The sequence below is a fragment of the Phocoena phocoena genome, chromosome 20 (genome assembly GCF_963924675.1).
Source record: "Phocoena phocoena chromosome 20, mPhoPho1.1, whole genome shotgun sequence".
In the NCBI taxonomy this organism is placed as follows: Eukaryota; Metazoa; Chordata; class Mammalia; order Artiodactyla; family Phocoenidae; genus Phocoena; species Phocoena phocoena.
In genome coordinates, this window is record NC_089238.1 from 16,188,495 (window position 1) to 16,216,490 (window position 27,996).

Sequence of the window (27,996 nt, forward strand, 5' to 3'; positions counted from 1 at the left end):
ATGCAGGATCTTAGTTCCCTAGGCCGGGGATCTAACCTGTGCCCCCTGCAGTGGATGTGTGGAGTTTTAACCACTGGGCCACCAGGGAAGGCCCCCTCACTGTGCCTTGTTAAATATATTTATTTAAGTTAAAAAGGGTGTTCTTCTCTTAAAAAATGAGTAATAATACAGGTGGGATAAAAATGGGGCAAAAATTGCGAAAAGAATCTATCTACAGTGTCATATTATTTGTGATATATTCTGATATTTTATTTTCTGTTTTATCACTTCTTTTTCTTTTTCTTTTTTAATGCTACTCACAGCCCACTAAATTGACTTTGTAACCCCGGGAACAGGCTGTGACCTGAAGTTTGTGAAACATTGTTATGCAATGCAACCGCCTTGAACAGGCCCTTGTCTCTTGGCTTGGCATGATGACCCTTGACCCTGAGCAGAGGTCCCCACCCCAGGCCCTGCACTTCAGAGGGCCTGCTCCCACCTCATCTGGTTGAGTCCCTCCGCACGGGCTGCAGAACCTAAGGGCTTTCAGGAAGCGCCCACAGGAGCCTGTGCCCCTTCTCAGCCATGCTCTGGGTCCCCAGGACCCTGGAATTCCCCACCCAGGCTACTCTGAGCCCACTCCAGGGCCTGCGTGGCTTTCTTTGTGGGCACATCCCTAAGACCAAGAGGCAACCAGGGGTGTGGATGGACCTTGGATGTGCAGGGTGGGGTGTCCACACTCACATGCTGAGGGACCCAGAGTGGGGAAAAAAGAGGGTCACCGTGGGCCTGGGCCCTCCCTCTGTGTTTGCCCGGTTAGCAGTGTTGCCTCTCAGTGTCAGGGGTGAGCTGGCTTTGGACACCAGGCTCTGCACAAGGACCAGGCCTGGGGTCTCGATCTGCCATGGGTGGAATCCAACACTGACCCTCCCATTGGCCAGATTCCCCTGTGGCCCGCCCCCGCCCCCATCCTTCCCACCTCACCCAGGCTGGCTTCGTTCACCGTGGCCCCCAGCTTGGCTTTGGAGTCTGTAACTCCCTCACTTTACTCCTGGGGTCCCTGCCCCAGCCCCTGCTGCTTTCTTCCACTCCCCGGTCAGGAATGATCAGAGACCATGGCGCAAAGACCACAGTGCTTTACTTCTTGTCGGAACAGAATGGATAAATGGGGAGTCAGTCAGCCTTCAGGGAGGGCAGGGCTGGGAGAGTAGGGGGCTCAGGCCACCAGTTCCGGTTCTGGCTCCATCCACGTCCTACCTCTCAGGCTGGGCTTTGTTGACTAGTCTGTAGGTCCTTCGAGGGGAGGGAGGAGGCCAGGCACGGTGAGCCGGCGGGGGCTCAGTCTCGGGGTGCCCATCGGGTCATCAGCCCCCACTTCCAACGGACTCATCTGTCATGACTCCGGCATAACCGGGGCAACTGCCTACACTTGCCGCCTGTAGGTGAAGGAAATGGTTCAGTCATGAGTTGGAACAATATTGATTATTGCGGTGATCTGGGTGCCGGAGGACGAGCCTCCCCTCGGGAGGCTCCAAGGCAACTCTGAGCAAGCGACAAGAAGCTGACGGGGGAAGAGCTGGTGCAAAGGTCCGCAGGGGGGACCTCCCCCCACCCCTACGCAGGGGAGCCCTAGCTTGTGTGTCATTCATGTGTTCAGCAAACATTTATTGTGCGCCTACTCTGTACCAGGCAGTGACCTAGGCACTGGGAACACAGTTGGGAGCAAGAATGGATAAAATCCCTGCCCTAGTAGAGCTTTCTAGTGGAGGAGACGGACAATGAGAAAAAGAACTAAGTCAAGTGCACATACAGTGACGTGTCCGACAGTGATGCATGCTGTGAAGAAAAATAAAACAAGGAAGGATGCAGGGAGACCCAGGAGCTGAGGGCATCCTCATGGCAGGGACTAGAGGGGCCTCAGTGAGGAGGTGAGGGGGGAGCCACATGGACATATGGAGGAAGGGTGTTCCAGGCATAAGGAACAGTCAATGCAAAGGCCCTGAGGCAGAAGTAGACAGGTGGGGTTAAGGGAGAGCAGGAAGGCCAGGGGGCTGGGCCAAAGCAAATGAGGGGGATCTTAGAAAACAAAGGGGACTTCAGAAAACAGCCCTCTCCCATCTCCTGGCTGCCACCCTTACCTACACTTCCCTGTCCCTCTAGACTCACCTCCTACCCCTCTCCCGCTCACACTGCCCCAGCCACCCTAGCCTCTTCCTGTGGTTATTGCAACACGCTAAGCTCATTCCTGCGTCTGGGACTTTGCACTTGCTGCTCCCTCTACCTGTTTTTAAAAATCATCTTCCTTATCAGAATGCATTCTGATTTTGCCTCTTTAGAGGGAGCACCTCTCCCCATCCTTCTCAATCCATCTTTATTTTCCTCCTGGTAATTCTCTTTTTCTGTATCTCTGCTCCACTCTGTTCATTAATGTGTTGAGCTGTTTATTGTCATCCCCCCACCAGCTGTGAGTTCTCTGAGGGTGGGGACCAGGGCCCCCAGCATCACAGCACAGGCTGGGGCACAGAGTAGGTGCTCACAAATGTCACTGGAACAGTTTATGGCCCCAGAGCTAACATATAGGCTCTGCCCTCACACAGAGCCGTGTCCAGTCATTCCCTGATTTTTCTGTACTGTGTGACCTTGGACAAACTTCTCAACTCTCTGAGCCTCACTTTTCCCACAGGGGAGAGAACAGGGTCTGGCACTAAGTCAGGATCTATAAGCACAAGTTGAACAACTGAGGCAACAGTGCTTGACTCCCTGATTCAACAGGATCAGACACGCATCAGCGATCTCTTTTTAATTCTATCAGTGTTCCGTCTCCCACCTTAAAGCAAAAAGCTGAGGCTGTGCCCATTTTCCTGATAAGGAAGTTGGACAAAAGAGGTCACTCATAAAACTTGGCGTGGGTTGTACAGCTTAACTGAGAGCTTGCAAACTGGTTGCCCTCGTGTTTTACTTAATCTGTAACTTTTTTTTTTTTTTTTTTTTTGCGGTACGTGGTCTTCTCACTGTTGTGGCCTCTCCCGTTGCGGAGCACAGGCTCCGGACACGCAGGCTCAGCGGCCATGGCTCACGGGCCCAGCCGCTCCGCGGCATGTGGGATCTTCCCAGACCGGGGCACGAACCCATGTCCCCTGCATCGGCAGGCGGACTCTCAACCACTGCGCCACCAGGAAAGCCCCTTAATCTGTAACATTTTTTAAACTTCTTAAAAAATTAGTTTCTCCACTTGTTAATCTCCCTTTGCCCCCCTTCCCTGCTCGACACTGGGCCCTGGGAGGCTGACTTGAGAGGCCGCAGCCCACAGGCCCTGGAGGGAGAGAGGAGGGCAGGAGGAGAGAGAGGCTGAGGTATCCGATCCCCTCGACCCCTGCCCCGCTCCCTCCCGGTGGGCTTACCAGGAGGCACGGCTGGAAACCTCTCTCTGAAGCCACAGTTCCTGCCTGGGGCCCCCTCCTCCACTTCCATCTCTCATCAGGCCCTGGCGCAGCCATTACCTCTCCTCACTCACGCAGCCCAGGGCCATCAAAGCTTCCCGCTATTGCTAATCCTGGGGAGCTGCACCATCGCACTCCCCTGCCACCGCTGTGTGAACAAGCGCAGGCTAGCCTGCTGGAGAAGACCGCCAGGTGAAGAACTGAGGTGCCCACAGAAGCAGAGCTCCCTGCTGACCCGCGGCTGACCTCAGACACGTGAATAAATCCAGCTGCAACCAGAAGAACCACGCAGCTGAGCCCAGCCTAAGTTTCCAAATTGCAGAACTGAGAATTCAGTAAATGGTTATCATCTTAAGCCACTGAACTCTGGGGAGGCTTATATGGATATGCCTCCTTTAAAACAATCTTGCTCAGGGGCCTTCAAGAACCTACCCTCCGTCAGAGTCCAAGCCAAGGCCTCCTCCCTCCCAGTCCTGATGCCCCTCCCCCCCAACCCCCGTTCTCACTGGTGAGGATGACGATGCCGGTGATGAACAGCACGGCTGCCACCAACAGGCCCCGTTTCCGGAGGGTGCCCTCATCTGCAGAGACAGAAATGGAAGCGTGTGGCGAGAGGGGCCTGCACCCTCCTCTCCCCACGGCCTCCCATGGGTAACTTACCATAGGAGAAGGGGTCGTCCTCGCTTGAACCTGGAGGGGACAGAAGGGAGCAAAGGTTTGTGGAGTGAATCGGTGAGTGAGAGTCAGAGTCAGAGCGGAGACACCTGGGTTTCAGCCTTGGTGCACTTAGAGCAAAACTGAAGTCCTTACTCAGCACACAGTCTGGTTCCCTTCACCTCTAACCTTTTCTCCTCACTTGCCCCCCTCACTTACTGTGCTCCACCCCCACACCCCCACCCCCGCTGATGACCATGCAGACCCTTTCTCACCCCAGGGCCTTTGCACTGGCTGCTCCTGCTGCCTGAAGCTCCCTTCCCCAGATGTCCACATGGCTCCCCCTCAGCTCCTTCTCAGTGAGGTCTCCCTGGCCCTTTACAGAAAATACTCTCCAGTCATTCTCTCACCCTAACCCTGCTTCGTTTTTCTTTTTTATTCCTTTTTTTCTTCGTTTTTCTTGATAGCAGCTTAAAACCACCTCATATATAGTTATTATGATTCTTATTTATTGTCTCTCTCTCCCCATGAAAACGTTTCCTTCATTAGGGAAGAGATTTTTGTCTGTCTCATTCACTGCTGTACCCCTGGCACCTAGAGCAGTGCCCAGCACACAATAAATGCTCAATGAATATTGCTTGAATGAATGAATGAACTCTCTATATGACCCGTGGGTGTATCATTTCCATCTGTTCACTGGGGTTGGCTGGACAGGAAGTGGAAGATAAGACCGGGAGGGGAAGAATCAAGGTGCCCCTGCAAACCGAGCTCCTGCTGACCCCAACCTGATCTCCAATGCACAAGTAAGTCCAGCTGAGACCAGAGAAGCACCCAGCCAAGCCCAGACTAAACTTCTAAACTGCAAACTTGAGAGCTACATAAATGGTTGTCTTTTTTTGGGGGGGCTGCGTCCGGTCTTAGTTGCGGCATGTGGGATCTTCATTGTGGCATGCAGGCTCTTTTAGCTGTGACACCTGGGCTCTTTTAGTTGTGGCATGTGGGAACTAGTCCCCTGACCAGGGATTAAACTTGGCCCCCTGCGTTGGGAACGCGAAGTCTTAACCCCTGGCCCACCAGGCAAGTCCCTAAATGATTGTCATTATAAGCCATTGGGTTTGGGGGTCGTCGGCATGCAGCACTCACTTATGCATTCATTCATCTATTCAGACATTTATTGTGTGTCTACCCTGTGCCCGCCCACTAGAACACCAGCCCTGAAGCCAGGTGTTCGCCCGACACCTGTCTACTGAGCACTATTCTGTGCTGGGCAGTACTGAGGCGCTAAAAACACACAGTGAGTAGGAAATAGCCTGTGTCCAGTCTGGGAAGGGAGTTACTGACCAGTCTGCCTGAGGGCGGGGTCCGTCCTGACGTTTTTGCGTGGGAGTTGGGTCTTGGGGGGCGTGGGGCCTTGAGTGGGATCAGCAGAGAGAGTGGCCAGAAGATGGTGGAGGGCAGGAGTGAGCCGTGGAGGGAAACAAAAGACAACTGAACGTCTGCGTCTGGGAGAAGCCCCTCTCCCACGCCTACCTTCAGGGCGCAGGCCAGGTATCCCCGCCTCCCACCCACAGAGGCAGCCAGGAGTGGCAGATATGGAAATACTGCAATAAGCCTGCACCCCCTGATTAGGACCAACAGCTCCGACTCCCGAGGAACCCCTGGCTCCTCTCCTAGGACCTCCCAGACCACCCCGTGATCAGGAATAAAGGGTCACATCTGTCAGAGCCACACAGGGGCCTCCAGAACCCTGACCCAGTTACAGAGCCTGGAGATACTTGTTAGAAAACATGTTGAATTTCGCCTCTGCTCCCAGACCAGAAACACCAGCGGGTTCCTCTCTTTAAAAAAAAAAAAAAAATCAATACCCAAGGGAAGACCTGGCCCTCTGGCACTGAGAAATGTCCTCAGTGAGGTGGCCATCCCTGACTGATGCCCCGGTGTGAAGCCAGCAAGCAGAGAAGCTGCCTCATGAACTGGCTCCCAGGCCAGCCTCAGCACCTCGTTTCCTAAATACGAACCGATTACAAGATGTTCAGGAAAAGTTCTTCCAAGAAAAGGGATAAGCCAGATCAAGGGTAAAGATGGAGGGACCACAGGAAATGTAATAAAAGCACAGCCTCAGTGGTATGTGGTGCTGATGCCCCGCCCCCCAGCCCTCACCCCGGTGTGTGGGAACCTGGGCTCAAATTCTGGTTCTGCCACTTTGCACTGTGTGGCCTAGGGACAGCCAAGTAACCTCTCTGGGCCTCAGTTCCCTTCCCTGTAAAATGGGGTACTGACAGCTCCTCCCACATAGGGTAGCTGTCAGCAGTGAACGAGTGACCACGTGAAAGCTTAGCACAGTGTGTCCCGCGTGGAGCAAACCCTTAGCACGTTGTTGCTGTTGTCTACCCGGCTCTCACTCCTCCCTTCTTCTGGCAACAGTCCCCTCTCTTTGGGGGGAAATGTTCCTGCTTCCCCAGACCATCTGGGTCTCCTGCTGTAACCCAGCCACAAGGGGGAGCATGTGACCCAGTCTCACCTTTCCCTACCTTTCAAATTCCAAGTAGGGCTTTTGAGTGGACGCTAGGTGACGGAAGTTCTGAGCTGGCCATTTCCTTGCCAGGTGGAAAACAAGCTCCAGTGCAAGAGAGACAAAGATGAAGAAGGGAGAGAGGCTCTGGGGGCGCTGGGCTCAGCAGTGCCTTTTACCACTTGGCTCCTTGACCCCCGCCTCGACCCAGTTGAATTTCCATCACGTACAACCAGGAACAGGGAATACCACATAGGGTAACCCAGGTCAGCAAGGACTCAGAGTAAGTGAATCCGGAGATGTGAAGATGTTTTCTCATTTGGAAAATGTGGAAACAGCTGCTACACCCCCAAACCCCACTGTTGTACAGAATAAAATAAGCTCCCTTCCCCAAGACACCGTATTTCCATCTGTTGTAAAATTGTTTTAAGAGACAGATTCTTTCAGAATAAGATGCTTTACTGCCGTCACTGGGAAGTTGTAACAATGATAAAAAATCTACAAGGAGAATGGTGTGACCTTCTAGGTAGCGCTCTTGTGCGGTGCCCAGTCTGAGCAACCGCACATGCAACTCAGCCTGGGAGTGGCCTAATCTATAGGACTTTCCAGTGGGGGCTGCCTCTCAAATATGGATCATCACACAGGCATTAAAGACCCCCTATTACCTTTATTTTTGCTCATCCCCCTTTCCCACGCCTCTGGTCCTGAGGGGAGCCACCTCTTCCCTGACTCTTGGTCTATGCAGATCAGACATGGGGCACAGACTCAGGGCCTGACCAGTCAGAGCTGTTCATTTCCCAGGCTCCCATTGGTCAGACATAGGCACATAACCCCAGCTGGGCCAATGAGAGTCAACTCTAGGCCTTTCAGCTAGAGATGCACTCTAGCTGCTGAGTTTGTAGCCTAAACTTAGAGCTACGGGACCACCTTTGTCACTAAGAGGGGAAAAGCCGCTTGAGAATGAAGAAAACAGGGCTGAGAGAGGAAGCAAGTCAGTCGTGATGACAGTGCTTGAGCCCAGCTGTGCCTGAAATTGGTGCTTCTGTACTTTGCAGAGCGTATATCGCTAATACGTCTTTTTTTTTTTTTTTTTCCAGTTGGGTTTTCCGAGTTTTGCAACTGAACAGCTCCTGCTCTAACATTAAGAAGATCTACACCAAGGAAACACCTACAGGTACATTTCCCGCACCAGCCCTTCGAAGGGATCTGAATAAAAAGGGTTCCTGAGTCTACCAAGTTTGGAAAACGCTGCAAACTAGACGCTCCCTCTTGGGATGTCTGCTACAAACAAGCTTTATTACGACTCCGAGAAGTCCTGCCAGATAGAAACGTGTTTAACTTTAACTCAGAGTTTCCCAAATACCTTTGACTGCAAACCGAGAAAATTTTTTTGAAAAATGTATTAATTCCCCAAACGGGTGCTCTGAGAAATGTACTCAGGGAAATGCCGACCTAGATGGAGAATTAAACACAACTCATATGTTGCTGTTCTAGTCCCAGGCTCTACCTTGCGTCCTGCTCTTGTCTGTCCCCGGACCTGTTGTTAGAAGCACATCCATTTCCGTCGGTTGCTGGGTGTGGATCTCCATCTGGTTCGGGGTTGCTTCTACTCAGGTCGGAAGAGAAAGGAGGGGAGGGTGAGAAAGAAGCGAATCAGGGACCTGCAGAAAGCAGCAAGGGGCCCTCTCCCCTCCTCAAGTTGGCAAAAATCAAAGACATCCATGTACAAGTGCTGCTGTGGGGATGAGAGAGGGGGGACTCTCTCACTCGCCGCTGGTGGCAGGGCAGATCAGTGTGCCTTTGCCCCACCGTGTCGTGGGTAAACTTTAGAGCCAGGTTCCTGGACCCTCATCCTAGCCGTGTCACTGATGTTCGGTGACACCTCGGGTGAGCTACTCTGAGCCTCCTGTAAAGCGAAGATAATGCTCATTTCTACCTCAGAGGGTTTGTGTGAGGATTGAATGAGTGAATGAGGGTGAAATATTTAGAACCATGACCGGCACTTAATTTGTGCTATAAGTGCTCAAGGAGGAGGGGACAGGCTTTCTCATTGCGGCACTGCGAGCAACAAGAAGAACTGGAAGCAGCCAATATGTTCATCAAGATGGACATGGCTTCATCAGCTGTGCACCGGCACCCTGCAGAATGCCACGCAGTGAAAAAGACCAACATGGATGCTTCTATAGGACTGTGGGAAGAGCTTCCAAACACATTGTTGCATGGGGGAAAAGTGAGTTGCTGAACAAGTCATACAGTATCCTTAAGCCCCCACAACGACACTTCCCAATTAGTATATATTCCCCAGTTAATACACATGTGATGCAGTATCACTGGGGAACTACTCCCAATGTAACACTAACGGTGGGGACCTCTCAGAGAGGGAGAAGAGAATGAGAATGGGGAGTGGATGAAGGGATTTCATCTTACCTGCAATATTCTTTTAATTTCCAAGGAGAACGTGTCTATGTACCACTAAACATTAATGGACAAAACTGGTGAACACTTTTTGAATGATGTTATATTCCAAGAAAGAGTGAAAGAAATGATTTGAAAATTCAAAAAAGGAAAAAGATAAAGAGATAAAAGGAAGAAAATGAAGGGGTTGGCATACAGGGAGTTTCTGGGGTGTCTGCAAAGCTCTATTCCTTGACCTGGGTGATGGTTACATGCGTTCAACTTAGAGTAATTTAAGTTGTACACTTACGGTTTTTATATTTTTCTATAGGCATGTTATTTTTCATGATTTCAAACAATTTTTACAAGAAGTGAATGGAGTTAGCTGGCCGCCCCACGACAAAGTAAACCTGGGGATTCAGCACTGGGGGACTGAAATGGGTAATCAAGGACCCAGAGTGTCAGAGGACCCAGAGTGTCAGTGGGGATTCAGCACCGGGGGACTGAAATGGGTAATCAAGGACCCAGAGTGTCAGAGGAAGAGGGGCAACAATGTCTGTCCCAGGCCCACCTCCCCACCCTCTGCCCCTGCCCAACTCATTACCAGCCTGCAGGGTTGAAGTCTGAGGAGTGGGCTGGAGTTCTGGTTGGACGGTGTCTGGAGTCCGGAAACAGGAAGAGAAAAGAGAGAAGATGCAGAGAAGGTGCATGGATGGAGGTACAGGGGGATTTCCATAGCAACTCAAATTTGATGTCATGGAAACGAATTAATCCAGCCATTTGCTAACTGCCCAAATGGGATGCCAGTATCTCCCTGGCCTCAGGCCCTCCCCTCCCACAGATGTCTTTTCCCCTACTCAGCACCCACCCGCATCTGGTAAGAGCCCCCTGAACATCCTTTGGGGAACCATCCTTCCCTGACTGTCAGTCCACTTGGTTCAATGGGCCTGGCACCAGCCCTGTTGGAAGTTAAACACGAGACCCAGGTCTGGCCAATGAGTTTTCTATGCCTGTGGCCACAATGATCAGCTCACAGGTGGGTGTGTGACCTGAGCCTGGTCAATGACATTCAGTTCTGGGGCATCTGCTGGATTGGGGAAGGGGAAATTCTCTTTCCTCTGGATTCTTAGCAGGTAGGATAGAAGCTCCAGGTCTCTATGGGCCATCTTTGCTCCATAAAAAGAGAATCTGCCTTAAAATGAAGCCATCACAGAGAAAACAGAACCAGGAGATGAAGACACGTTCCTGATAGCATAATTTGAGCCTAGATGGAGCCATGCCTGAAGGTTTACCCCTGGACTTTTCAGTTACACAAATCCAAACAATCCCGTTTGGTCCAAGTTTGAGATTTTTGTTGCCATTGTTATTTGCAATGACAGGCTCTTGACAGACCTGTCCCTCCTTCCTCACCTGGGGCTGGAGTCAGGGCATGAACGTTCTCAGTGACTGGGTCTGCTAGAGTAATGGATGTGGCCCCCTCCAATGTCTGTCCTGGGAAATCAAGGATGAGAAGTCAGGGAGGAGCCTCTGGTCCGCCTTCTCTCACCGAAACCCCTACCCTGCCCTCCCTCCTGAAACTTTGGGGGATAACCAGGAAGTCCTGTCTGCTGGCGGAGCAGCAGACAGATGTGTGATTGATCAGCTTTGGAGGAAGTGTTTTAAGAAATGTTAATACCCCAGCACCCTACCTGCAGCTGCCTCTCCCTATCCATCCTTGTGGGGTGAGAGAGGCAGTTTAGCCTAGGAGCCCAGGTGCTAGACTCAGCCAGGGCCCTGATCTCAAAATCTGTTCCCAATAACTTCCTTGCTGTGTGTCCTGGAGCAAGTGAAGCCCCTCTCTGAGCCTCGACTGCCTCATCTGCAAAGTGGGAATAATACTTGAATCTACTACTCAGGACTGTAGAGAGGGTGAAATGAGATGGAGGTCTCCCGCACTGCTTAACGTGCAGTCAGCGCTGGACAGAGCCACTGTCCCCCACCCTGGCCCAGCCTCCATGCTCTCCCTCCTGGACCATCACACGACCTCCTCCCTGGTCTCCCTGCTCCCATCCGGCCCCTACAGTCTGCTCCCCACACACAGCCAGAGGGAGCCTGTGAACCCCTGAGTCAGATCAGGGCCCTCCTCTGGCTGCATCTCACTCCTAGTAAGAGCCAAAGTCCTCACCTGGCCCATAAGTCCCCCCTCCACCCGGTCCCCTGTCACCTCTCTGACCTCTCCTCTTACCGCCCTGCCCCTTCCCACCCTAACCCTAGCCCAAACCCGAACCCGAACACTGGCCTGCCTGCTGTCACTCACATTCTCCAGACAGCACTCGTTCCTTACATGCCTGCTTGGCTTGTTCCCTCCTCTCCTTCAAGTGTCTGCCCAAATGTCACCTTCTGGTGAGGTCTTACCTGATCACCCTATTTAAACAATCCTCATTTCTCTCCTCTGTTTTTCTCTATAGCACTTTTCACCTTCTAGCATACTATATAATTTACGGATGTGTCAGTTACTGTGTGTCTTTCCAACTAGCATGTGAGCTCCTGTTTTATGCAATGGCTCTTTCCCCAGTGCCTAGAATAGGATCTGCTCAGTGAACGCTTGTTGAATGACCGAATGAACACAGGAAACCCATTTTATCAAAGAGAAATGGGGCAGCTTCAGTGCAGAGTTTGCTCTGGGTTCCTGGGTTGTAGCCCAGCCCCTCCACTCACTAGCCTCTGGCACAGGGCACTTTCCTTCACTGAGCCTCAGTTTCCTCATCTGTAAAAGGGTCATGACAACAGCATCATAGAGTAGAGCTGAAGCTGAAACAAGCACCTGTCATGTAGAAAGCACCTGCAAAGGCCCACCACAGGTACTGCCTTCAGAAAACACTTCTCAGGTAAGGGTGAGACATCTCCAACTCCTGGACTGGCCCCAGCTCACCCTTTTCCCTAATCATATATCACCTGGGGATCCAAGGGAGCTGCTCTGCTGTGAGTCCGGTGTTCCTGGCTGCCAAGTAGGAAACCGACACCCATCTCCCCGCCAAATCAAACTCCGTTGAGTCCTTCTTGGAGGTGAAATGGAGGATGCTCAGCAGGACAGGCCCTGGCCAGACTCGTTGGAAGCAGCCACCCAGGTCTGAGGTATCTAAACAGGGTGTAACCTTGGCCCCCTTACTGGGGCCCCCACTTCCTGGTGCCAGCTCAGGAGGGGACTGAGGACACAGGACAGAGCATCCAAATTCACCAGCCTTCCACCCAGCAACGCGTGCACCCGAAGCGGGGCTGAGGGCCCTGCAGCAGGGTGGAGTCAGGGCTGGGCCTTACCTCTGGTGGGGAGAATCAGGCCAACGAAGACCAGGAGACACAGGCGACCAAAGGGCGACATCTACAGAGCAAGCCAGAGCTGGGGTCAGCCATGATGTCGGCGAGGCAGGCCCAGGGCAACCCCTGGGGACCCTGCAGCCCCCTTCCTTACCCTGAGCGGGCACCTCTGGCTTCAGAGACCCCTGCCAGGGTCTTTGGCTGCGGGAAGGAGGGCCAGGGGGAGGGTGTCAGAAGTGGGGATCGCCAGCAGTCACTCCCTCTTTCCCTCTGCAGGTCCCCAAAGAAAACAAGAAGCGTCAGACTAAACCAGGCTTCAAGTAGCAGCCACTGCACAGGGCTGAGAAGCACTCAAGGGCTAGACAGGACTGACCGTGTGGGGCAAGGGGAGGGAGCTGGGGCACCGGAGGAGATCTGAGGACCTCGGTCCCTCCCTCTGGGGCAGTCCTCAGAGCAGAGAAGTCAGCTAGGAGGGGGAAAGAGGAAGAGTGAGTAATGCGCTCCTATCTCAGAGGAAAAAGTGAGTTGGTGTTAGGGGCCTCCCTGCAGGGACAACAGAGCAGGATGCTGGGCAGATCTGGGAGGGTGAGAGGGATGGAGGGGAACTGGGGAGACTGAGGCAGGAGGAGAGAAGCAATGCCGCACACGGAGGTAGTGGGGAGCCGGAGGGACAGGGAGCATGAATGGGGGGTGGGGGGCGGAGAGGCGCCAAGAAGATCGCTCTCTACCCACCTGAGCCCGGCCCCTGGGCAGAGGGGAGCGGACGGAGGAAGATCGGAGGAGAGACTCACGTCAGAGCTGGTGGTCCCGAGCCGCCGGCAGCCTCGTGCGGAGAGAGCAGCTGCAGTGGCTGAGTCCAGGCGGAGGGTGTGGCCAGGGGAGCGCTGGCGGGCGGGGACCGAGACGGGCTCAGTCATTTCCTCTTGGGTTTCCTGGCTTCGGAGCCCGGGGTGGGAGCAGGAGGGGGAGACGTTGAGGGCTATGGGGGGGCTGGGGTGAGAGGCTGGGCGGAGGCCTCCACACACACCCCCCCCCCGGCCTAGGGGAGGGTGGGAGTGGGGAACAGCAGGGCGGGCAGGTCTGGGCGGGGTGGGGCTCCTGTGGGGAGGGAGGGAGAGCGGGGGAGGGGTCTACTCTGGGGTCTGGGTATGAGAAGGGAAGGGGCAGCTGGGGCGGTGGCGCTGAGGGAAGGAAGGGAAGCTTGAGGGGCTCTGAGAGAGAAGGCGGCCACTGTGGCACTGCGGGAGGGGAAGGAGAGGAAGGGGAAAAATCTGGGGATGGGGGAGACAGCTCCCCAGCTTCAGCTTTGTCCCCTCCCCGGTTTGGTCCCCACAGATGAGAACACACAGACAGAACAGGGGGAAAAACCAAATGCACATTTATTAAGCTCAAGACATAGACGCTGAGGGTGCGGGGAGCAGGGAGGTGCCGGGGAGTAGCACACAGGGATTGTGGGGGGCTGAGGGTGGACTCCCGGGGCCCCAGGAGCTGGAGGCCTGAGTCCCTGGGTCTGGGATGCAGACGGGCTCTTTGGGGGGTCGTAATTGCCAAGGCCTGGGGAGGTGCAGCGGCTCCAGCCTTGGAGTAGGTGGGACGGCTCATTCAGGGGAGCGCTCCCTGGGCAAGGCTGGGGTCCCCACGGCCTCCACCCGGTCCTCAGGCTCCCGCAATCAGGCAGGGACAGTAGTGGAGGTGCCCAGGGCTGGTCTACACGCCGCCACCTCCAGGGGCTGGGGTGAGAAGGAGTGAGAGAGAGAGAGAGAGAGAGCCATGGAGCTTCAGTGGGCAGCAGAGGGGTGGAGGCAGCCCCCCGCCACACACTGCCAGGGCTCCTTCATGGAAGTCAGGTCTCCAGACTGTCACCCTAGAGCTAGCCCTGGGAAGTTGTCTTGCCTCCCTGAGTCCTAATATCTGGTCCACAGAGGCACACCTTTGGGGCTTTTGTCCTGTCCCACAGGACACTGTCATGAGAGGAACACATCTGTGATGAGGCCGAAGACCCCTGGCCCAGCCTGGGCTTTTCTGTGGTGTCCCCCCACCAGAAAAGGCGTCTCCATCCCTCTCCCATGCTCCCAACGTACCTCCTATACCCCCATTCCTTCCTTTCCAGCACACCATCTCTGGAACATTTGGATACAACAGGAATTCCTATGTCTCCCACCCACTTGGGCCCATCATTCAAGTGGAATGGGTGAGAATTCTGTACATATTCTTAGACTGTGGCCAGGTACCCAGGCCAACCGTACCCCCCCATCATCCACAAAGTGACCCACTAATGTTCTTAAATCTCATTAAATAAACATGAAACTAAACACATGAAATTCCACATCAAATCCTCCAAATATGGAGTACCCCAAGGCCCATTTTTTTTAGTTCTAAAAACTTTATAAGAGGCAGAGTTTCCCATCTCTGATTTTTTAAAAGTCCCTGGAAAGGACACAGTTCCACTAAAAACAGGTCGAGATATTTTTACATAATTAAAATTAACACCCTCAAGGAGTCACAATCTTTCATCTACATGCTTATCCCCCCTCCTACATCCTACATCTATCCACCTGCACTCACTCTCCCCCTCCTCCTCACGCCATCCCTCCCCCCTCCCCCCCTTCACCTCACCCCCTCCCACATTCCACCCTCCTCCTCCATTCTCCACCCCTTCTAGGGACTCCTTCCCCCTCTTCCTCTATCCCCTCCTGCACCCTTCACCTCCTCTTACACCCCCATTCTCTTCACTCTTTATCCTATACTTTCCATCTTTCCAGCCTCACACTCATATTCTCTCCTCTATTGTCTCTTTTCCAATATCAATTTTTTTTTTTTTTTTTTTTTTTTTTTTGCGGTACGCGGGCCTCTCACTGTTGTGGCCTCTCCCGTTGAGGAGCACAGGCTCCGGACGCGCAGGCTCGGCGGCCATGGCTCACGGGCCCAGCAGCTCCGCGGCATGTTGGGATCCTCCCAGACCGGGGCACGAACCCGTGTCCCCTGCACCGGCAGGCGGACTCTCAACCACTGCGCCACCAGGGAAGCCCTCCAGTATCAGTTTTTAAAACCTGTATTCTGTATGTCTCTCTTTTTGTCGTTTGATACAATTATTCACAAGCCTTCCTTCCTTCCTTCCTCCCTTTTTCTCAGCCATTTCATCCTAGATCTTCCCAACTGAACACTAAAGTCTGGAAAACATTCTATCTTCCTGCCTTCTCTAGTGCTCAACTCTGCCTTCATTCTGACTGCCAACATCCTTTTCCCATGTGGACCCCTCTCTCCACAGGCTGTGGCTTTCTCATCTGGGGAATTAGTTCATCCTTGCTTTTATGAGCTTAGGTACTTGTTTCTGGGCAGTTTCAAGGACCCTTTAGGACATTTCACATCCCGCTAACTTCATGTTTTAACATGTTTGATCGGCAGGGTCTCAGCTCCATCGTTGGTGGCCCCATTCTTAGGGACATCCAGTGCAGTTTCCCCTCTGACTCCCCTCCCTGCTCCCACCCATCTTCCCAGAACCACACCCTTTCACACCCCTCACCTGAAGAGGGAAGCTCCGACTTACAGGATTTGCATGTTGGGCTGTGGAAGCAAAGATGAGAGAGAAAAGCATAAACAGCCTCATTTGCGCAGGCTTTCTGGGAAACACCTGGCAGGCCCCGGGGGCCCTTTTGTTTGGCAGCCCCCCTGCGCCCCAGGCCGCTCCCACCCCTCCCCGTCTCTCCCTGCTGCTGCCGGACCTCTCAGACCTGGAGTCCGCCTTCCTGCACTTCATCTTCTTGCCTGTTAGGACAGAGACAGAACAGAACAAGGAGACAGGACATAAGGGTCTGGACAAAAGTCAGCAGGGGAACTGCAGGTGCCCAGGGCTTTGGAGCCCGAGAAGGGGTCACACTTACTGACGATGAAGAGGATGCCCAGCAGGAACAATATGGTAGCCAGAGTCATGCCCACGGTCTGGACGGTATCATAGTCTGGGGAAGATATCGGAGGACATCAAAGTGGGGGCAGCACCTCAGCTCCCCTGGAGCCTTGGCCTGGGTTCAAGGCTGCAGGCTCCTCCAGTGGGTCAACGTGAGGATCAAGTACATGGCCTTGGGCGTTGGGCGCTCCCCTTAACCTCTCCTCTTTACCCTTCTCTTACCCTTCTCTGGATTGTTTGGCCATAGATATAGATAAAGATATGACCTTCCTCTATTGCATATATATATATATATATATATATATATATATGTATGTATATTTTTCAGCAAACAACCTTCTCTGTGGTCTCTCTGTCACCCATCCCCCTACTCAACCCTCCAGCCATAGGGATCCTGTTAACACCTGAGTCTGATCAGGGTCTTCCTGAGTTCAGAGCGCACCACTCCACCCCCTCCAACTTCCACTGCATTGCAAAGAAAAGCCAAAGTCCTCCCCACAGCCCATGAGGCCCTGTACCATCTAGTTCCTATGCCTTCCTATGGCTTCTCAGAGCTCATCCCCTACTCCAAGCACACCAGTCTCCCTGCAGTTCCTGGAGCCTATCAGGCATGGTCCTACCTCAGGGCTTTTGCACTTGCTGGGCCCTCGGCCTGAAAGCTCCTCCCCCAAATATCCCTCCCTTACCAACTTCTGGGCTTTATTCAAATGTTAGTGACACATTCTCTGGCTGTCTCATTTAGCATTTTCCATGCTCTCCTCAACATCTCCTAATTTCATTCTTTCTTTTATTTTCCTTCATAAGAATTATTCTTTAGTATGCTGTAGTAAACATTTATAAAGCATCCACTCCGTACCAGCAGCAGCCCAGGCCCCTGCCCTCAGGGAGTTGTCGTTCATATTGTGATAAACAAAAGAAAACCAAAAACCTCAGTCATGTGACCATGGCTAGATGTGGGTGTAGCCCCTCTTGCTGGGGAGTCAGGAGGGCTTCTCCTAGTAGACAGTCATTATTTGATCTGAGGCCTGAAGGAGAAAAAGGAGCTGTGTGGAGAGCTAGAGGAAGAGTATTCTGGCAGAGGGAACAGTAAGTGCAAAGGCCCTGAGGCAGGAAAGAACTTGGCGTATGGAGAAGCGGTATGAGTGAGCAATGGGAGAGGGCAGGAGGGTACACAGAGGGGGAACTGGGGTCAGTTCTGCTAGACCTGGAGTCATTTCTTGAGCTTCAGTGCTGTGGGGAAGATTTAATGATATCATCCGAGTAACTCTTTCCTACAGTCCTTATACGTAGGAACCATTACTATTCTTTATTTACAGAAGGGCCCAGAGAGGCAAAGTTTCTTGCTCAAGGCCACACAGCTAGTGAGTGGATAATCCAGGATTCAAATCCCGACAGCCTGGTGTCAGAGTTGTTTGCTTCCCTGATGATCCCAGTGCACCAGCCCGGAGTGCTGGTGAAGCCTAAAGAGGGTCCATAGAGGGTACCCCCTCCCCAAGTCTGACTCGGCCCTCCATGAGCCCAGCTGATGTGAATTATATCCACATGGTCACATGGCCAGTGGGCCAGCACGTAGCGTGTAGCCAAAGCTGAAGCCACTTCAGCAGTGACCCATGGGGCTCTACAGCCACCCCTCCATCCAGCCCCAGGGTACCCTCATCACAGGATCTGCCACTCACCGTAGTAAAATGGGTCAGGTTCCTGAGGAACTGTGGCAAGAAGGCAGAGAAAGAAAGAGAGGGGGGAAAAGATTTCAACAATGAGCTTCTCAACATTTGTGAGGATCCTGATGGGGCCACTGGTCCAGTGGTTTCTGTGTGGAAATCAGATAATGAGATCTCGTGCTCTGGATGATGTAGCCTCATGGCCAGACACAAAGCTTAAAGAGAGGAGCATAGGCTGGATTCCAGCCCCCACTCATTCCATTGGTCGATACCTTCCCTTGTACAGTGTACAACCTACCTAACCATACGTGGCGGTCCTGGTCCTAGCCCCCCATGGAGGTCTAATGCAAGCATGGACTCATTTCCTGAAATACACATATATACTCCCGTTTGCATACGATGCTGAGACTCCTATCCCACTGCTGAGTGGACTGCTGAGTGTATCGGCTTCCCCTGAACACTCCCTGAAACTTCTCAGCCATCTGAGAGCTCCAAAAGGCAGGCACTGTGGCTACTGCTCTCATCCACTTGCTTCTGACACCAAATCCAGCAGAGCAGAGATTTCCAAAATTTTATATTATATTATATCATACTATATTATATATATATCCTATATTACTTATTTCTCAGACATCAATTTAAAGATTCAAAATTGACTTTGTAATAACTTTCCCAGTGTGTGTGTATATGCATGCATATGTATGTAGCTTTACCACATAAAACATACTCATCCATTGGAAGACTCACTCTGATTTCATGAATGTTAACATGTGGATAAAACGTGTGTGTGTGTCTGTGTGTCTGTGGATTTACTTTTCCCCAACTCCCACCTCCCTGTCTCAAACTATATTCCCCTTCAGGAGAGCTCAGAACATCCTTCCCATTCAAGAAACCCATCCTGACGCTTCCTTCATTCCTCTGACAGCTTTTAGTACACTCTGTCTTGATTAGAGCACAATTCTGCAAAGCAAGCACCACTAGGGGAGTGGGGGTGGGGGTGGGGTACCAGGAGTGCCAGGGAGATGCCAGATGTTGTCATTAATGTTCTTCCCCTATCCAGGCTCAGGAAGGTTGGCTACCTTGAGGTTGGGAAGGGGGACATATGACTAATTCAGGCCAATGAACTCTGCAGCATTTAAGTGCCCGCGCAAGAGCTCTCTTTTGCCTTTGGCCTGGTGATATGAATGTTCAAGATCGCGGCTTCTCCAGTTTTCTTTGGTGAGTAGAGACCCCCCAGTTGACCTGTGGCGGCCATATAGTCTAAATGAGAAATCTACCTTCACTGGGAGAAGCCACTGAGATTTTTTGTTACCAACAGCATACTCTAGTTTAAACTGACTCGTGCAGGTGGCACCCAGGCAAGACCCTGATTAGCACTGACTCACAGTGTGTGAGTTCACCCTTCTCAGTTCCCTGTCCCATCTTCAAAGAGCAAGTCTTAAATAGGAGCTGATGTGACTCTACACTTTCCAACCCTTGTTAATCTCCCGAGATAAAAACAGGCCTTGGGTTCAGGGCCTTCAGCAGGCAACAATATCTAAATAGACTGTTATGACGTTATTTGCTTTTCTCCTTTATTTATTTATCTAAGCAGCATTTGATAGCACTGAGTCCATGCCAGGCTCTCTTCTAAGCACTTTACAGATATTAACACAGTTATCTTCACAGCAGCTCTCTGATATAGGCGCTATCTTCATTCTCATTCCACAAAAGAGGAACGCTGAGGCTCAGAAAAATGAAGTCACCTGTTTAAGATCATTTTAATACTTGCCTTCAATGTAAGACCAAAAAAAAAAAAATTCCTGATTTTCCATTTGTGGTGGCAGTGTAAAATAAAGCTAACAAAGTTTTTTAAAAGTTAATTCTTTGAAGGAAAAATGTTAAATAAATATCAGTGTGGGGAAGATTTGGACAGGGCAAAAATCATGAAGGTGGTACTCATAAGCATCAGATGGGGAAAACATTTTAGAGTCATCTGTGCTCTGTCTTAGCTCCCCCACCAGCTGGAGAGTAAATTTATTGGGTTCATCTCTACTGTTAATCCTGGCGTTTATAAAGTTTTTCCAAGAAGTTTTCTAGAATGAATGAATGGATGGATGAATGAATGAATGAGCTCCTACTAGGCTGCTGGGAGACTGCATCAGAGGTGGAGCAGTTGAATTATCCTGCTTTTGTCTCCTGTGCTTCCACACATCCTGCCTCCCCAAACCATCACAGAAGCCCAGTGGGTGAGCGCCTGCCCCAGAGTCCTCTTTGGTTCCTCCCTGGGTGCTCCTTGCTCCACGCAGAAGTTCCTCTTCTGGTCTCTGCTGCCCCAGTAATCTGGGTCCTCAGGACGAGGCTGAGCTAAGGGTGGAGCCAGGAGGCAGGAGAAGGAATGTGCACCACTCCTGGCCAGTTGCCAAGGAGACGTCAGGAAGGAGGTGGTTACTATGGCAACTGGGGCATCTTGAGAGGTGAAGAGAGTTGATGGGTCTGGGTACCCCAGGCTGGATAGGGTCCTGTGTGGGACTTGGGGGTTGGGTTTCTAACTCTGGGGCCAAACTTGACTGCCTCTGCTCCCTTTGTACCTCCTGTTGTTGCCTCTGCAGGACTGGCTTCTGGCCAAGCGGAGGGTCCCTCTTAGGGATAGGGACCCAGGCCCAGCTGTGCTCCTGCATCTTCTTTCTGTTTGTCCCCAACACACCCTCCTGCTCTCTGATGGGGTGGGGGATGGGGGGATGCGGGAGCCATCCCCCACCCCCAAAACAATCCATTCATTCATTAATTAATTTCATTAAGTGGTTTGCAACAGGCAACATGCATTTCCTCCCCCGGGGTTTCCCAAGACCTGTGGTACCCTCTCCTGCTGTGACTGGAGAAAGGGTGTGGGGAGGTGGAGGCATCTGTCCTCCCACCTCTGCCCGTCTGCTGCCATCGATCTTGCTAACCACCATCTCCGCGAAAGGAAGCACTAGGCCCCCGCCAGGCTTGCTGCCTCAGCCCTGCCCCCTCTCCCTAGGGTGGCTTCCAGCCTCTGCAGCCGCCCCCCCCACCCCCACCCCCCCGCCCTGCTTCAAATTCTGCAGATATGGCTCAGTGCAGCAGCCCCCACCTCCCAAGAAAGCGGGCAGGGGAGGAGAGATCAGAGTGGAATTGGGGTTCCCTTCACTTGCCAGAGGTTCCTCAGCACCGCTGGCCTCTCCTCTGGCCCTGCTCTCAGCGCAAGAGACCCTCCCTTGCCCACCTCTCCCCCACCATGGAAGCATCCTTCCCCTTGCCCCTCTGCAGAAGCAGGCTCAAGAAAGGGGGCTGTCGGGGGGGGTCAGTATTTCGGGGGTGCATAATTGGGCTAATGGTGTGAAATGTAAATCTCTGTGTGGGCGATGGAGGTAGGGAGGGGCATCTGTGTGCACACCCAAGTGCACCTTTCGGACCAGACAACACCCCGAATGTGGGCTGGGAAGGAGGGTCCTGACACCCATCCCTGCCCATGGGGGCTCACTGCAGTGGTACGGGCCCCACCCTGTGCCACCCCCCCTTCTCTTTTCCATTTCCCTCTCACGCTGTGGGGCCATCTCTCTCTCTCTCCCCCTCTGTGTCTTTATGCCTCCCTCTCCATAGTTGCCTCAGTCCCTCTATCTCTCAGTCTCTATCTCTTTCAGGCGCTCTGTCAGTCTCTTTCTGTATTCCTTTCGGTCTCCCTCTCTCTTGCTCTCTCTGTCTCTCTCCATCTCTCTCTCATTTCCTCCAGCTCCTATCTTTCCCTCTTTCTCCCTGCTTCCCACTGAACCTGCCTGTCAGAGATTTCAGGAAACACCCACCGTAGGTGCCAGCACTAGAAAAAAAAGAGGCATATGGACCCCCTCCCCTTACCCTCCTGAAATCTGCGAGAACCTCTGTGGCTGCAGATCCACCCGCTCCCACCTTCGAAGCCCATCTCTTCGAGTCCACTACCACCGCTGTGCTGGACCAGCCACCCGGTTGCTATAGCTACCGGTCCGAGCATCCTTTCTCCCGGGACTGCCGCTCTCCAACCACGGGTCCCGCACAGGAACGACACCACCGGGAGAAGGTGTCCAAGAGGCCTGGAGGGGTGCCAAGGGGTGCACTGCAGGGGCCTCCGCCCATGGTAGGAAGGGACATCCCCTTCCCCATTCCCCCCCCCTTCCAGTACTGGAATCTCCCCAGATCCTCTCTCCTAAGCTCTAAGATCCCGGAGCCCCCCTGCGCCCTCTCCACAGGCGACGCTCACCCTTTGTGGTGACCTGGGTCGGGGTCGCCATGCCAAGCCGGAGCAGGGGTCGGCTGGATGCCGAGGCGGTGAAGGCGCGGCTGCAGCAGCTGGAACCGGGACGGACTGTTGTCGGGGGGAGATGGGGGGAGCCCTGGTGTGGAGGGGGCCGTAGCCAATGGGGGCCCGGAGAGCCCGCCCCCGTCCCGGCCACCCCCGCCCCCGCCCCCGCCCACTGCCGACGTCCCCGCCCTTTCCCCAAGGGTGGGGGCGCCCTCTGCCGGGGCCAAGGGGGCGCCCAGGCTTTCCGCGCGAAGGGACTGACAGATCCACACCGCTCTGTCAAGGCAGAAAAGCACGTTTTATTGGAAATCTGAGCGGCAGACGGGAGTCTGTGGGGGAAGGGCTGGGAAAGAGGACAGTCCAGATGGAGGTGGGCGCGCGGAAGGTGGGTGGGAGGCGTCAGGTGCCAGGGGAATTCTGTGTGGGTGAAAAGGGTAAGAGGCAGGAGAGCCCTCCAAGCCCCCTATCCCAGCCCTTCGCCCCCTCCTCCTCCCCCCTCCCCCCTCCAGCCTAGTCAGAGCTGCAGGACCTGGCTGGCTTCCATCGCACCAGGTGTCTCTACCGCCTGCGGGTGGACAGACCTAAGGGGGAACACATAGAGTTCGGATAGCAGGAGGGGCCCCCCAGCTCCTCTGGAAGGTGGGAGCACAGCAGGGCAACTCCCCGACCTCGGGTTTCAAATCAAGCCCCCCGCTCCACGCGCCCACGGAGGACCAGGAAAGGGGTTCTTGGAACCAGCTTGCATCCCCAAACACCCGAAGTCTCCCCAAACTCACGGCGGATTGAGCTGCGGAAAGTTCCCTCCTCTTCATCAGGTTCCCCAGTCCTGAGAAAGGAGATGCAGAAGGAATTGGGGATGGAAAAGGAGAGAGGCAGCTCTCACCCGGGAAACCCCAGCGCGGCCCCCATTTCACAGACTTGTGTACTGAGACCCAGAGATGGGCGAGGAGCAGGTTCCAGGCCGCCAGAAAATCCAGTGCACCCAGGAGCAGTTTAAGTGTTTGGCAGGAGGCGCTCCAAGCCGGTAACAGAGAGTACCTCCCCGAGTGCTGGAGAAGGAACTAGAATTTGGAAAGGAGGTATAGCCAAAGCGACTTGAGGGCAGATTGCCTGGAGACGGCCTAGGTTAGAAACCTAGAGCCTTCCTTCATCTTGCAGTTGAGCGATTTGGGGCGTGTGACCACCTTCCTGTGCCTTGGCTTCCTCATCTGTAAAATGAGGTTAATAAAAGCACCTGCCTTATAGATATGGTGTGAGGGGTAAATAACACATCATGAAACAGCATCCTGCACGTGGGACACACCCAATAAATACTACCTTTATTTATAATAACATCTACAAGTATCTTAATACCGACAAGGTATTCATACATTGCCTGGGCTTTACATTTTTATTTAAGGATGAATCAGAGAGCTAGAAACAGGACTCCGAGCTAAACTGGGCCGCCAAGTGAGGTGATCTCATTTCGCCGCGGCTCTTTCTTTCACAGCACTTACGGCACTTCGTGATTTTATATTTGTGGGTCTGTTGGAGCCCATCGCCACCGCCCCCACTGGGCCGGACGCTCAGCCAGGCAGGGAGGGCAGTTAATTCGTGGCTTGGTCCCAAGGCCTGGCTTGGGGCTGGGCACGTAGTAGGTGCTTGATACATATTTGCCGAGGGGTCTCTCTGGCTCTGGATCTAGTGGACTTCCGGCCTCACCCCCAGTGCTCCTTCAGAGCGGGAGTAGATGAGTGAGAGCCCAGAGAGGCTTCTTACCTCTGCTGCTGGTTGAATTTGCACCGGCATCTTCTGCCTGTGGGTGGGGGCGTGGGGAGGAGTGAGCTGAGATTACGCTCTACGCGGCACAGCGAGCCAGAGCTCGCGCTCGCCAGGGCTGGAGCGGCGCGGGGGATAAGGGTGGGGCAGGGACAGGGGGGTGCTGGGCCTGCAATAGAGACGCGGCTGGCCCGAGGGAGGAGTAGAAGGGGCAGGGCGGAGCCTAGGGCAGGGAAAGGGGAGCGGCAGAAACAGGGGCGGGGCCGAGGGCGGGGTCGTAAACGGGGCGGGCCCGGGGGCGGTGATAGAAGCGGGGACGGGGCCGAGGGCGGAGTAGAAGGGGCGGGGCCTAGAGCTGCGATAGGGGAGGGGCATAAACAGGGGCGGAGCCGAGGGCGTGAGGCCGGGGGGCAGAAATAAGGGCGGGACCAAGGGCTCTGATAGGGGCGGGGTTGGAGGCGGAGCGGGGACTGGACGGGGTTGGGACAGACACCCGCAGATTCGCGGCAGGAGTCTCGGTAGGGGTACTCACTCAAGATGATGAGTATGCCCAGGATGAAAAGGATCCCGGCGATGATGAGGCCTCCGATCCGCAGGGATTGGTAGTCTGTGGGCAGCAAGGAGGAGCGTGAATGCAGGGAGGGGAGGAGGAAGGATAGTAGAGGGACAGAATGGGGAGGAAGGGGCAAGGAGGAAGGATGGGGAAGAGGAAAGGAAATCAATGAGAGGAGGAGGGAGAGATGTGGGAGAAGGGGGATCAGGGAGAAGAGAGGATGTAAAGAAAAGGGAGGGGAGGAGGTGGGCAAGGCAAGGAGGAGGGAGGAGACAAGGGAGTAGGGAAGGATGATGGTGAGGATCAGGAAGAGGAGAAAGGCAGGTGGCAGCAGAGGATGAGCCATAAGATGCTAAGAGGTAAAAGGAGAAAGATTCAGAGATACAGAGAGGGATGAAATAGACAGAGACCAACAGAGAGACAGAGACAGAGGGAGATCAAGACAGAAAGAGTCGGAGAGCCAGATCAAGAGAAAGAGAGAGAATGAGAATGACAGAGACATAAACACTGAGAGTCTAGAGAGAGATGGAGACAGAAACAGAGAGAGGTGGGGGGAGGGGAGGAATGAGGAGAGGACAGGCGAACCCAGCCCAGCACCCCCTAACTCCCAAAGAAAGGTGCCCCTCCCTCCCTCACCATAGGTGAATGGGTCGTGTTCCTGTGGAGCTTCTGGAAAGAGAGAAAGAAATCAGGGTCGGATGCTTCCTGGGATCCTGGACAAGGAGGGGCACAACGAGAGCTTTTGGGGGTTTTACATTCCTGGGCCGAGAGTCTGGGGACTGCTGGACCCTGAGCAGCCTGCCTACCCTCTCTTGGTCTTAGCTGCCCCGCTGCACTGTCCTGGGTGGAGCAGCAGGCACCTAACTGCCTCAGCTCTCCGTCTCATTACAAGTTGTCTCTGATTCCGTCATTCACAGGCCTCCATCCCGCCCTCCACCTTTGCCACACCTGGGGCATCCTCTCCCCTCCCCCAGATACCAGCCTGTAACGGAACCCCACGTGAGACCCCAATTTCCTGGTGTCTCAACTGACTCAGTTCAGATTGGAGTCTCCAACTTGTTTCTCTTGCAGGGTTTCCCCTACCCTTGCCACCCTTGGGGCTGAAGTGGGTAGTGGGCTGCCTTCCCCGGACTCACCTGCGTTGACCATGGCGAGGAGACCCACACAAAGAACCAAGATGTGGCTGAGAGATGCCATTGTCCTGGGGGACAACAAGGGTCAGGAAACCTGTACCCTCATTCCCCCACCTTTGGGGCCTGAACGTTCTTCAGGGGACTGTCTCTGTTAAGTCAGAGACAGTCCAGGGACTTAATTTCAAAAGCGTCCATCATCCAGGTTGGTCACCGTGAGAAACAGAGGCACCCTCCTGCTTCACTAGGGCACAGCATCACGAAAACAACCCACACCATGGGGGTCACAGAGCAGCAAGGACAGGGGTGAGACACACACACAGTCCACAGGGACTTCCCGCAGGCCAGGGCCGTCCCCACAGCAGGCCCCAGATTCCCCATGCCTACCCTGGATGACTTGCCCCACCCAGATGGAGAGACAGACACACTGCCAGGGAAGAGGCAGCCAGGACATGCCCAAGGGCTCACCTGCCCGTACACCACAGCCTCACCCTGTCCGTAATATCCCAGCTCTCCTGCCCTCAGCCGCTGGCCCGCTCCTCGCCTGACCCTGGGTATAAATATCTCCCATTTCACCCTGGAGGAATTTGCCTCGCACAGGCCACCATGGCAACAGCCTTCCTCCCCCCTCTTGGGGGTCACGCACAACCCTGCCCGGGTGAGGCTGGGCTGCCACATTGCCATGGGCTTCCCCCGTGGGAAAGGCCACCCCTTCTCCTCTCCTGGAAGAGATGAGAACAGGGAAAACGTCCCCTTTGCCTGCCTCTGGGTGACATCTTTCATGAACGGACAACGCCAGGCGAGTGGCCTGAGGCCCAGGCCAGTGGGGCTGAGAGATAGAAGACAGATGCCAGGGGCAGGAACGCACGCACACACGCACACGCGCGCACGCACACACACACAGTGGGGCTGGAATGGAGACGACGCCCACTCCCTAAACTTCTGGTTGGAGCAGGACATGGGGCGGAGACCCAGGCACACGTTACTCCTTATCTGGGCCTTCTGCACCCCCAAACGATGACGCAGCCCGACCTACACCCTACACACGTGAGTGTCCAAAACCCACACCCAGCCAGGGTGCACGTGCCACAGCAGGAGCAGGGAGGAGCTGCACCCACACTTCCACCCCTGGGAGAACCCCAATGTCCCAACCACACTCCCTTCCTCTTGGGTCTGGCCTGCCTGGGAAGCCACTCCTGTTCCCAAAATAGGCGGCCCAGCCAGGCCAGGGGTGAGGCCTGGAGGGGAGGGGCAGGGGACGCTCACCCCAGTCAGGCTGTCCCCTGCCGAAAGAAGGCCCCAAACGTCCGGCTGTGCCCTGGGGCCGAGCACTTTGGACCCCCTGGCCCAGAGCTGGCCGCGCTGCCCTCAGCCGTCTCCCCTCCCCGCCCCACCCCACCCCTACCCTCCCCAACCGGCAGCTGTAACTGGAGCCGGGCTGGAGGGGGGCCAGGGGGCGGCCCCCAGCCCAGACCGCCCTGGCCCGCTAGGTTAACTCTCTCAGCTCAGAGGGAGGAATCGTAGGCAGCCAGCCGTGGGGAAAGCTGGGGAGAAGAGGTGCCGGCAGGGAGGACTGTATTACAGGCGCACAAACACACACACACACACACTCACACGTGAGCCTCGGGCGCACTTCAGAGGGCTTCGGAGCTGGGAGGGCAGGGTGGGTGTCAATGATTTTCCACGCTGCTCCCTGGGAATTGGGCCCAGCCTGGGCTTAAGGTCACCTGGCCTGAGTGCCTAGGAGTCCACTGACCCCTGACCCCAGGGTCCTGCGGGGCCCTCGTCAGCACCACAGGGCTGTTTGGAGGGCATTTCAGCGTGTATGTAGGTTGTCTTCTACTGACTGTGAGGGTACACACCACACACACACACACACACACACACACACACAGAAACCCAAAGACCTGGATAAACAGGCACAAAACAAGACAAATACATGCATGTACATACATACAAATTCAGAATGACACACGCATAGAGAAACCCAAAGACACTCACCAGCACTTCGTAACCAGTCACAAAACACCAAGAGAAACACATTTGTATACACACAAAACACACACGTGTTCATTGAGATGGATGCCCGTATAGAGGCACAAAGACACAACCACACAACTGTGCACTCTTACAAATGGTCACAGAGATACACACTCTTGCAAGGACAATACTGACAAATGTCTGTACAGAAACACACTAAACACAAATATATTCAAAGGCACCGCCACAGCCAGCACTCCTACACGATCTCAGGCATGTGAAGGCATACAAACTGTGTACATTTGTACACAGACACACACACACACATTTATGTGGCCTCATGGAGAAGCAGAAACACTGTCAAGGACACAGGCATACAACCAACCACGCTGTGGTTTCATAACCATAAAAACAGACAGACAGACACACACACACACATCCTCATGCACCGGCAAACAGGC

General features: G+C 54.0%; 3 protein-coding genes across 4 annotated transcripts; all 3 read right to left on the reverse strand.

Moving 5' to 3' along the window:
- Positions 1-1,365: 1,365 nt before the first annotated feature.
- FXYD5 (FXYD domain containing ion transport regulator 5) lies at positions 1,366-12,337 on the reverse strand. The gene is made up of 6 exons (XM_065898351.1): positions 12,277-12,337; positions 8,093-8,191; positions 5,415-5,561; positions 4,080-4,109; positions 3,926-4,000; positions 1,366-1,415 (listed from the first exon to the last, which is right to left on the reverse strand). Exons 1-6 carry the CDS (start codon positions 12,335-12,337, stop codon positions 1,366-1,368), a joined length of 462 nt encoding a protein of 153 aa, XP_065754423.1.
- A 1,643-nt stretch (positions 12,338-13,980) lies between these two features.
- FXYD7 (FXYD domain containing ion transport regulator 7) lies at positions 13,981-22,103 on the reverse strand. Its single transcript, XM_065899468.1, has 6 exons — positions 22,073-22,103; positions 17,854-17,883; positions 16,155-16,229; positions 15,996-16,038; positions 15,797-15,837; positions 13,981-14,003 (listed from the first exon to the last, which is right to left on the reverse strand). Exons 1-6 carry the CDS (start codon positions 22,101-22,103, stop codon positions 13,981-13,983), a joined length of 243 nt encoding a protein of 80 aa, XP_065755540.1.
- A 290-nt stretch (positions 22,104-22,393) lies between these two features.
- Positions 22,394-26,935, reverse strand: FXYD1 (FXYD domain containing ion transport regulator 1). Of its 2 annotated transcripts, none has more exons than XM_065899463.1 (7): positions 26,822-26,935; positions 25,562-25,626; positions 25,062-25,094; positions 24,405-24,479; positions 23,873-23,909; positions 22,891-22,940; positions 22,394-22,695 (listed from the first exon to the last, which is right to left on the reverse strand). In XM_065899463.1, the coding sequence occupies exons 2-7, from the start codon at positions 25,620-25,622 to the stop codon at positions 22,673-22,675; spliced, it is 279 nt and encodes a 92-aa protein (XP_065755535.1). In that variant the 5' UTR covers positions 25,623-25,626; positions 26,822-26,935; the 3' UTR covers positions 22,394-22,672. The 2 variants fall into 2 exon arrangements, with proteins under 2 accessions (XP_065755535.1, XP_065755536.1); XM_065899464.1 differs by lacking the exon at positions 26,822-26,935 and having other exon boundaries at positions 22,394-22,531; positions 22,644-22,695; positions 25,562-25,622.
- Positions 26,936-27,996: the final 1,061 nt, after the last annotated feature.